Source organism: Xyrauchen texanus, chromosome 27 (assembly GCF_025860055.1).
Source record: "Xyrauchen texanus isolate HMW12.3.18 chromosome 27, RBS_HiC_50CHRs, whole genome shotgun sequence".
In the NCBI taxonomy this organism is placed as follows: Eukaryota; Metazoa; Chordata; class Actinopteri; order Cypriniformes; family Catostomidae; genus Xyrauchen; species Xyrauchen texanus.
In genome coordinates this window covers 33615569-33626630 of record NC_068302.1, presented here as the reverse complement: position 1 = coordinate 33626630, position 11062 = coordinate 33615569, and the positions used below count along the sequence as shown (strand labels likewise).

At 35.1% G+C, this 11062-nt stretch overlaps 1 protein-coding gene across 1 annotated transcript; it reads right to left on the bottom strand.

Moving 5' to 3' along the window:
* Positions 1 to 286: 286 nt before the first annotated feature.
* Positions 287 to 9081, bottom strand: LOC127620950 (coiled-coil domain-containing protein 124-like). Its single transcript, XM_052094324.1, has 5 exons — positions 9023 to 9081; positions 6937 to 7108; positions 3159 to 3342; positions 2757 to 2862; positions 287 to 2289 (listed from the first exon to the last, which is right to left on the bottom strand). The coding sequence occupies exons 2-5, from the start codon at positions 7093 to 7095 to the stop codon at positions 2088 to 2090; spliced, it is 651 nt and encodes a 216-aa protein (XP_051950284.1). The 5' UTR covers positions 7096 to 7108; positions 9023 to 9081; the 3' UTR covers positions 287 to 2087.
* Between the last annotated feature and the right edge of the window lie 1981 nt (positions 9082 to 11062).

Below are 11062 nucleotides of genomic sequence, written 5' to 3'. Positions count from 1 at the left end.
AAAAATTAAAAATAAATACTATTATAACACTGCTAAGAGTAATACATTTTTAGAGAATTTGTTAACCTTTGTTAATGTTAACCTATTAATTGTTGGTTCATAATGCATAAAATATGCAACCTTTGAAGTTATTAATGTATTAGTATTATAAATTATCATTAACATGATAATTCACCCAATAATGACATTTCTGTCATCATATACTCACCACCATATTTTTCAAAACCAATTTCTTTCCTCTGTGAAACACAAAATTAGATGCTAGATGAACAATTATGTCCTCAGCCATCATTGACTTTCGTTTTATGTAGAAAAAAAGGATGCAATGAAAGTAAATGGTGATCAAGACCAACATATTCCATCTCCTTCTGTTTTACAGTAGAAAGTCATACAGCTTTAAAACAACATGAGAATGACATAATTTTATCTGATTTTGATCAATCCCTTTAACCAAGATTAATAAATGCTTTAAAAGTATTGTTTATAGTTAAGTTACATTAACTATTACATTATACTTATTGTAAAGTGTTACCAACATCCCTTTGGAAAGTCATTATTTGACAATTGTATTTGATGGCTCAAACCCTTCATACCTTACCCTTATTATTTCTTTACAGACAGTATTGTCAGAGCTATAAAAAAAATGACAGGTTAATTAAAACATTCTGTGTGGGAGAGATGTTCTAATAGGAGGTAAGTAAACGAGCGGCTATCTCATAGCATAATCTCCAGATGACCTGCATTTCTCACAGTCTGATGGTGCTTGATGTCACATTATGGCCATAAATTACCTCAAGTGTTAAAGAGCGTTTCTGCCAAGGATAAAGGTGGCCACTGGGAACTATCGAGCCTACAGGCTAATTTAATTTTCTTCCAGAACGTCCCGTAGGGATTGGTGATCGTTTGTCTGTTGCTTGCATACTTGCAGAGATGTTATTAAAAGCAAATCTATCTTCAGAATGTTTGAAATATTTCGTAAGGTGGTTGGTTGTATGAGGGAAAATACGTCAGACAAAATTATATGGGACGAAAGTAGAAGTACTATAATTAGTCAAAACAGACAACGACTTCTTTCTCGCAAAGGACACAGACATAGAGAGGGTAAGATAATCAGAAAGTGATATATTTTCTTTACAAAAAATAAAGATAAAAAGCTTTGTTAAGCAAGCATACCAGGACAGCTACACTTGTTTTTAAAGTATGAGGACTGAGTGTTCTTGTAGCTCAAATGGTACGCCAAGGTTGTGGGATCAATTCCCAGGAAATGCAGGAAAGTGTCTGCCAAATTGCACAATGTAACGGAAATCAGAAAATATAAAAAAAGTTCATCCTTTCTTTTTATTTTTTCCAAAAGCCACTAAAAGTATGTTTGTGTTTTCCTCCACAGATGCAAAGAAATCACAAAATGTGTTAGTACTGCTTGGCAATGGTATCTAACTGCAGCATCCAGTCAATGCTACACATGAAAATGGAAATCAAATGTTTCTCCTTTGAGGAAACATAGTCCACACAAATTCAAAGTGCAGTTTCAAAATAAAGAGTCATAAAATGCAAAAACAACCATTATCTTAATTTAGGATTTCAGATAACTTTTCTCTTCTCCATAAATATCAAAACAAGCCCTAATTATCACCAAAGATACACTAAATGAAAAAATAAAAACTTGCCTCAGGTTACCACACACCAACTCATGTTTTGCTTATTATGTCATTTATAAATGAGTTCAACACAGCAGTATAACATGATGAAGTAAATATGGACTAGCTAAGAATACACTCTTTTGTTCAATTCAAACCAAACTAGTAACTTTCTTCACAGCTGAAAATGGGCCATGATCGTGCAGATGAGCAAATTAGGCTGTATACTATTGTCAAATATTTACTGCATACTTGGTTCAATAAAGTTTGTTGATGAGCTTATGTGGTTGGATGAACAGTTCTTTTATAAAATTTGATTCCTATGAATCTAACAAAAGTTGTGCATTCTACTCTTTTCAGATGTCTTTTTGTTTTTTTGTCTGTTGAGTGCTTCTTTGTATTCGTTAGGATCTGCATCGAGGGCCAGTCTTTAAGTGCTGTGAGGCTGGTTTACTTGGAGTTGTAGGTGGCCACACGTTGGTTGAGGGGGTTTTCAGGAGACTTTGTCCACTCTTTCTTGAGCTGCTGTTTTAGCTGAGAGAGCCGCATATTGGGGTTCTCCATTTTAAGACGTGGCATGTTTGCTTCCTCGAATGTGGTATAGGCAGCTTTCATACGTCGTTCAGGGTGCCGGTCCAGGTCTTCCTTAGTGCTAAAGAAAAAAAAAAACAACAACTGAAGGATGAACCAATCGTACAACCACATCTAGCTTAAAGATAAAGTGTCTAATTTCTGCGCTAATTTCGTACTGTTTTCAAATGGTTTTCAAAACACTCCACCTGCCTGCCATTGGTCAGGTAAACAGATACTCCTGCCCCAAACTCATGCCATAGGTTGAGCCAAAGATGCTCTGTCATGCTGGTTGGATGCTCAAACAAACAGAGCAATGTTTTGATAGGGCTACAGTGTTTACAAACCTTCCAATGGCTCACTTATAGTTGTCTCTGCATATTAAACTGGTATAAGAGAAGTATTACAACGCAAATATTGCACACATCACCTTTAAGCTCAAATTTAAAACCTGCTATAGAGAATGAGAGGAGGATGATTGATTTATGCAATGAATGATTTATTAAATCCAGCTCTTATTGTAAAGTGAATCCTAAAAGAGAAGGATACCTGAGAACTGCAATGGCATCCTCAATGGTCCGGGCCTCCACAGTGCCTTCTTCTGGAACTATCCGATTGACATTCTCCTCAAGTGGCATCTCCAAGTGGCTTTTCTCTGTAGAATTGAAAGGATACAGGAAAATGAATAAAGAGACTGAAAGAGGCTTTTCACACCTACCACACAATATTCGCTGCAACAAGATGTATACCTATACACACCCCATTGACACAAAGTGTAAAAACAAGTACTGCGACAAAGCTATGATTTTTATTATAAAAGAAAAAACAGAAATAAATGAGGGAATTGAAGGCCCTGTTGTTACAGTTTCACTTCCAATAAACCCAATGGCAGATTCTGTCATTATGTCTTAAGTTGCTGTGACACACATGTGATATGGCTATGTGCCTCACCTTTTTCCTTGGTTTCTTTAACATTTTGCCCGCTGTGTTGGTTCTCCTCAATCTGGGCACGAGTCACTTTACTGGGGGGTTCTTTTGTCTTTTTAACCTTTATCATGGAATCTTCTTCATCTAAGAGCATTTGCTTTTCTCTCTTTTTCTCAAGAGCCTCCAAACGCTTCCTCTCCTTATCATCCTGTATACACAGAAACACTCTTTTAAATTACAACTGGACTGATGTTATCTAGAGAGCCTGACGATCATTAAGTAAATGTAAGTGTAAACAGCCGAGCAGAGTAAAGAAATTAGAGATGCCTCCTGCTCGTTTAGAGTCACTCTATGTCAGCTCGACGGGTAAGTAATGGTTACTAGAATCAGAGATGGCCTTAACTGTTCACATCCTAACCACCCAGCCACTTCCTGTTGATAACATTTGTAGAAATAGTGACACAACAGTAAGAAGATACACATAATGAGATGACACCTTCAGATGTTGAGCAGAGGCTGAAATGTAATTTGTGTGACACAGATAAGCAGCAAGGCAGGCCATGCTTAAGGGCAAACTAAGATACGCTCTTCTCTCTTGACCTTCTTGCATATCTACTAGAGATTGGCCTGGGGAGGGGGCAGATATTTCAAAATATTTCACAGAAATACTTCTGTGTCTATGATGAACAGAGTTGTGTGTATCCGATTATAAGTAAATAGTTACTGTAATCCAATTTCCTTTTAATGTAACACTACATTTTACAGTTTACAGTAACTGATTTTCAATTAAAGTAATTGCTTTTCAGTACATATAGTACATACAAGTAATATATACTGTATAATACATTTAAAATATAAATTCCTATGTGCGACTATGAATAGACATTTTGAATTTGAGCAAAAAAAACAAAAACTTGTTACAGTTTTAAATCAAAAAGTGATTTAGAAAGTAAATTAAAAGTAGAATAATTATTAATGTCATTATTTTTAAATTAAGTAATCAGTTAAGTAATCTGATTACATTGAGAAATATTTAGAAATTAGTAGTGGATTACTTAATTTGAGTAATTTAAATAACACTGAAGATGAAGTAAAGCAAAAAGTTCAGTACTTGTTGCAAAAGTAAACAAGTCAGTAAAAGATTGCAATACATTTGTTTTAAATTGCAATACCCCAAACATAAAGATTGCATTATTAATGTATCAATTTTGTTTTCATGCCAATGCAAGTTGACCATTTAGGCACTGTCTTGATTTACTAATATTTAGCAATGAAGTAATATAGGAACACAGTTCTCAGCTTGTTTTTGATGTGTAGCCTACATAAAGACTATGGTAAGCAGATGCCCCACACAAAAGAGGTATTTAAGTGAATTCTAATAACAAAAATGAATCTTAAATACAACAGAGGAAAAAATTATTAGTTTTGTCTCTATCGTGCAGTGGCCCAGGTAGTAGCTGATATTTAAGATTGAGAAATGAAAATAAGTATGGTACTAGTGCAGGTGAGCTCACCTGAGTGGCCCAATGACATGAGGTATAATTAGCAGAATGGCTGCAGTAGAATAACAGTGCTGTGTGTCTGATAGGCCGGCGGGATCAGATGGCAGCGATGGGAGGAAACAGGAGGAAAGGAACAGGGTGTGAGAGGCTCCTTACAGCTGCACTTAACCAAGTAGACTGGCATATCATGCAAAAACTGCTGGCGCTCAGTACATATGACAATACTGGCTCAATAATATTTGGGGGGGGCACACATGAAGACTTTTAGAAGAATATTTCAGCTCGTTTTGTCCTTACAATGCAAGAAAATGGTTACCAACCCTTTGAAGCTCTAAAAATCACATTAAGGCCACAAAAAGTAATCCATACAACTCCAGTGGTTAAATCTATATCTTCTGAAGCGATATAAGTGTGGGTGAGAAACAGATCAATATTGAAGTCCTTTTTTCCTAAACAATCTCTACTTTCACTTTGGAGAAATGGATTTATAGTAAAAGAGGACTTAAACATTGGTCTGTTTCACACCCAAACCTATTATCTCATTTGAAGGCACATTAAACCACTGTCATATGGATTACTTTTATGCTGCCTTTATGTGATTTTTGGGGCTTCAAAAGGTCTGGTCACCATTCACTTTCATAGTAAGTACCAACAGAGCTGATATAATCTTCTGAAAATCTTTGATTGTGTTAAGCAGAAGAAAGAAAGTCATACACATCTGGGAATGCATGAGGATGAGTAAATGATGAGAGAATGATCATTTTTGGGTGAGGTGAACTATTCCTTTAATACTTTAAGATTTGGCCTTTGGACAGTTAAAATATTTGAGAGTGACTGTAAATGATTATGCTTAATAAGCGGACAACATGTAAGGTCATGCAAACACCTTAAACTCGGTTCTATAATTTGGGAAAAGACAGTTTAAGCAAAACTGGACCGACACATCTTAATATTTGCCCCTTATCCTGATTTCACTTTGTATGCGAACAACTTTATCAGAGTTTTTAAAAAATTTTATAGAGTTTATAAAATGTGTGCGTGTCCAATTATATTTTGTCATCAAGACACTTTTTACTTTTATAATAATATTTTTGATGATTATCAATCAGTGTATTGTTGTGCTTGCCAATGTTTACATTTATTCTTTCCAAATATAACACCATATTTCAATACAGCGAACAATGGAATTTTTAGGACCAGTTGTAACCTGGGCTGTTGAGCATGGCTTCAAAAAAATCAAGCCAAAACCTATTAGGCATAATAACCAATCAACACTAACCAATCAGTGCATAACAACAACAACATGCCTATGGACCTCATCAAAATCAAGCTTACCAACAGACTCATTAGCGACAGATAACAATCATCAATACTCATGATTGACAGAGGAGATCAGAACATGCGTGACGGTGTTACTTCAACTCAGTGAGCTTCGGCTTTTGTTTTGTTTATGGGCACCTCATTTCCGAGGAACCTAAAACCCGACTCTCAATGTAATAATCTTTTGTGTGGTGCTCAGACTCACATGTCTGCAGCTTTAGTGAGGAAGACAGCTGTGTCATTTAGATACAAGATTAGCAGCCAACTGCAGAGGGTTGTTAGACAACATAACATGTGGAAAACATTGGTGTGGTGGCACTTCTCATTATTAATTAATCATGTATTTTACAACAGAACTCAATACATTTCCATATCAATAGTCAATTAGGACAAACAGTTTGACAATCAAATAGAATTAACAGTCTGTAGAGCGAAAGATCTTTACTGCCACCTTGTGTTCAGTACTATATTAGTTTGCACACAAGGCACATCTGTGTTCAAAGAATTTACTGGTAACACTTTAAAATAAGTTTCAGATTATTTACATTAGTTAACATCATTAGGGAACATGAACTAACAATGAAAAATACATTTACTGCAATAATTAATCTGGGATAATGTTACTTTCAACATATAGTAATACATAAACAAAAATCAAAAGCTGTATAAGTTAACATGAGTTAATGCACTATGACCTAACATGAACTAACAACAAACAATTGTATTTTAATTAACTAACATTAACAAAGATTAATAAATGCCGTAAAAAATATATCGTTTATTGTTAGTTCATGATACCTAATGCATTTACTAATGTTAAAGAGTGGAAACTTATTGTAAAGTGTTACCAATTTACTACTAATTTCATTGTGTGATATGCCATATAAAAGGCAGGCTTGCTGGATTTCTTTTATTAGTGTAGTTCATTTGACCCTGTTAGCACAAGGCCAAAATTGCTTTAACCAAGGAAGGAGTCTTACCCTCCTCTGCTCTTTCTTAATGACATGTTTGTCGTTATCTTCCCAGCGCGCATCCTCGAGCTCCTTCTGTTTGTGTGCATCAGCGGTGGCTTTGGCATCGGCCTTACGGGCCTTTGCGGTGGCCGATTTGGTATTCTCACCTTGGAATTTCTTCGGCATTCCTGGGACTTCCCTGCAGAGGTATGGTAGAGATGATAATCAGCTTGAAAAGGATGAAGACACCCTGATTACATGTCTGGATTTGCACTTTTGAAAATTGAAAGATCAATTGCATGACTTTGCCAGTCACTTGTAGTTACTGCAATAGCATTTTTTATTTTTATTCAAAATAAAACAAAAACGTTAAATATTGCTTGATGAATCTCCATTTACGTATCAGGTATCAATTCTTAGAAGTAGGCAATTAGATTTAAACTAATACAATTATTAGTATACTACCGTCTCTAATAAAAAAATTGGCATTTAAAATATCGGATAATTCTATTAACTAATTATTGAGCCCTCGGGAGAACTGCAGTGGTCACCTGCATACTGATCTGGAATTTTGGAATTTAGGCCAGATGGATCTGTACAGATTTTGTGTGCCTTCTGAGACTAAATTGTAGAGGTAGACCAATATATCGGTTTTACCGATTAATCTGTGCCAATAGTTGCTTTTTGGAACAATCAGTCAACAGTTATTCTGCGCAAACATCTTTACTACTACAGCCACTGTTAGAACATGGCAGTCCTATACTGCAGATGTTGTTAAACTTTGTATGACAAATTACTTGCTATGTGTCTCATTTGTAAGTTGCTTTGGATAAAAACATCTGCTAAATGACTAAATGTATCTTCAAAAATACAATTCACATATATGTGAAACAGAAAAAATAAGATTTTGTGCATAACATGAGATTGTTAACAAAAACCATGGCTGAAAAACACGGGAACTTTTATTTTGAAATGACAAAGACTCTGTTTCAATGCTCTGCATTGAAGTATTTAACAAATTAAGCTTTTTTTTTAATAGCCTATAATATTGGCTCTGTAACCTTGTAACAGAGCCAAGTCTCTAGAATTTAAAAAGAGTCCCTGGTGTATTTCGGCCTTGTTTTTAGTAAAAAAAAAAAAGAAAAGTCATGTTATGCACCAAATCTGAACTTTTCTGGTTATTATTTGAATTTTGGTTGCATAATAAACTGCTTTGGTATTTTATTTATTTTGGACTCTTGTAGCCTTTTTGAACATTCTAAAAAATTCACTTTTATAAAACTAATGGTCGATTAACCTGTTATCTGCCTTTTCCACCATTTTAGCTATCTGACGACATTGGCATACAAAGTGTTTCTAAAATGAATGCGTGTATTATAAATTTTTGGACTCAATTCACAAAAAAGAACAGATCTTTGGGATTTTGAATGCCCCAGTTCCCACAGTATTTATATAATCCGGTATTAACCGAAAGCACCGAGTTACTGTGGAGAGTTAAACCCCAAATATATCTTGTTAAAATGCATTTGAAACAAAAGATTAAATTCAGTTATTTTTCAACTGGAAAGAAACAAAGATTTAATCACTGCTTTCTTCCAGCCAGAAGCAAAGACAAACAAATCCAGAGAGTAATATCTTTAAATAGGGTGAATTCGGATATATTGAGTTTTGTTTTTCTTTTACATCGCAAAAAACGTCCCAATTTACCCGAAATCAAGAGGTGTTTTCATACATACTCACATCCATCCAGTATCCATACACCTGCTTTTCTTGGTTATGCCACAACAAATATCATCTGTTTTATTTACATATTCTCTAATAACAAAATTCTATATTTATAAATTATCTTATAATAAAGTGTCGTAGAGGCTTAATTAAGGAACTTTAGAAACATGTTTATAGTAAAAATGTTCTGCTAAGAAAGTAGCTAGTTAGCATGTTTGCTATTCACTCTGAGTTCACTCAGCTACAGTATTTATGTAGAAGCTCGTATCAGATACTGTCATTTGAACAGTGATGGTAGAACTAGAGGCCACTGTTTCAAACATCTTTTTTAAGTTTTTAAGCTAATTGTACAGCGATTAATGTATTATTTTCATCTAACGGCACCAACCTTTTCCTGCGCCAGCCGCCTGGGGTCGTGTCTAGAACGGATCCCTCTCTCGTTAATCTCGCGAGGCTTTTGCACGCCGTTAATTTGAAGATTTTTTTTTTTTACGGAAGAGGATTAGGGCCAAGCAATAATAAAAAAATAAATAAAGCCATCTCGAGATTAAAGTCATTATAATGCGAGATTAAACTCGTTGAATTTCGAGAAAAAAGTCGAAATACAATTTTGAGAATAAACTCATTAAATATCGAGATTAAAGTCATTATAATGCGAGATTAAACTCGTTAAATTTCGAGAAAAAAGTCGAAATACAATCTTGAGAATAAATTCATTAAATATCGAGAATAAAGTCGTTGTGTTTCGAGAAAAAACTCGTTAAATTTAATCTCGCATTATAATGACTTTATTCTCGATATTTAATGAGTTTATTCTCAAGACTGTATTTCGACTTTTTTCTCGAAATTTAACCAGGACGGAGCAACCACCTCTTCCATTTGCGGCAACGAGGTCGGAGAAACAGTTGGGACAAGTTCAACGGCATCTTCGGATGGTGTCAAAAAACACAATTACACATACACGAAAAATGCAGCAATTCTGACCAAAATTATTTAAACAATGTAAAGCCTCATCAGCCGGCTCTGAAATCATTCTCGGAGGGAGGGAGAGATGTTTTTCGGCCGCTTGTATCAGTCACAACCGTGGCTTGAATAATCTGTAGAGCGCGACGCATGCTGTTGTTGTTTTCCATGTCGAGTAGCCTATTTGATGTTGCTTTCTCCGAGGAGGATAGGCTACTTTCGTTTCGACTGTTTTCAGAAACGGGAAAGCAACATTGGAACTCGACAGAGGTCTTCGAAATCATGCTTGTGGCAGGCTCATTTACAAGCCTCAACCGCGTGGGCAGAATTTCGCCGCCGACAGGTGTCAGGGGAGACCGTAACATGTTAACTCGGCGCCAACTCGGCATGGGCACTAAGATAGAAAATAGTCGATTTACATAAAAAGCGTTGTAGGTGTTGCGAAATGTTTTACAGTAAATGAGCTTACGCTACGTGGAGATCAGGAAACGTTTCACAAAGAGGAGGATTGCATAGCTGCGGGGCTTTTTTACCAAGCTGGTTAAATACGTTGGAAAAAGCTAAATATCTTCTGACATACCTTGCTCAAGTATCTCAGAAAATACAAAGTACACTTCCAAAACTATCCAGAATTAAGTGTTTGAAATTTTTGGCATCCATGGTTCTCAAAAAATAAAGTAAAAAAAATATAGAAAATAAATAAATGAGTCATTCTATGAGACGGGTGCCATTTGTGTCCGCAACGTTAAGGCACAAAAATGTCCCAAAGTGTGTTTCCAAAGCTTAAAGTTATTAAATCAAATGTTCTTGTTAAAATTATATATGATAAAAAAAAAATACTATTCTTAAAGAGTAACATACTATTTTTAATAATTTTTCATTGGTACATAGCCAATTTCACATGTCCGTGTTGAACATGAAACTTAAAATACATCTAAAATATCACCATATAAGTTTTATATTTTTTTTCAAACATACATTTTTTTCAGGATTTTATGTGTGTCCCTGTATATATGAGATATATTTATTCAAAATGAACCTTACTTTTTTGTAAATATTTTATGATTTGTGTGCGTCCCTCAGTTTGACATACCACCCCGTCACTTGTTTTAACGATAAATAATGTACTGTTGCTTTAAATGAAATCACAAAGTGGAAATTACATCATTTGAGCCTTGTAGCCACCAAGATCAAAAGCAGGCAAGTAGGCCTACTGACATTCTTTTACTTTGTTTATTTGTTGCTTTTTCATGTTAGGCAGGGTCCGTCAAGCTTAAACCAACCACCCCGTCACGCAAAATAGATAGGGAAAACTGTTTTTTATTACATTTTTTGCATTATTAATGCAAAGAAAATTATATTTCAGATTGAATGCATTTATGAGGAATTTGAGGAATTTGACCACATGTGAGATCTGCAGCCATTTTGGGATGAAATTTACCACCCTGTCACATGTTTTGTTGTG

Excerpts from the sequence above, each read along its gene's own strand:
- LOC127620950 (XM_052094324.1), bottom strand. The coding sequence starts at position 7,095 with ATGCCGAAGAAATTCCAAGGTGAGAATACCAAATCGGCCACCGCAAAG. Across the intron at positions 3,343-6,936 it reads TTAAGAAAGAGCAGAGGAGG|GATGATAAGGAGAGGAAGCG; the intron begins GTAAGACTCCTT and ends CTGTGTATACAG. Across the intron at positions 2,290-2,756 it reads GATGCCATTGCAGTTCTCAG|CACTAAGGAAGACCTGGACC; the intron begins GTATCCTTCTCT and ends TTTTTTCTTTAG.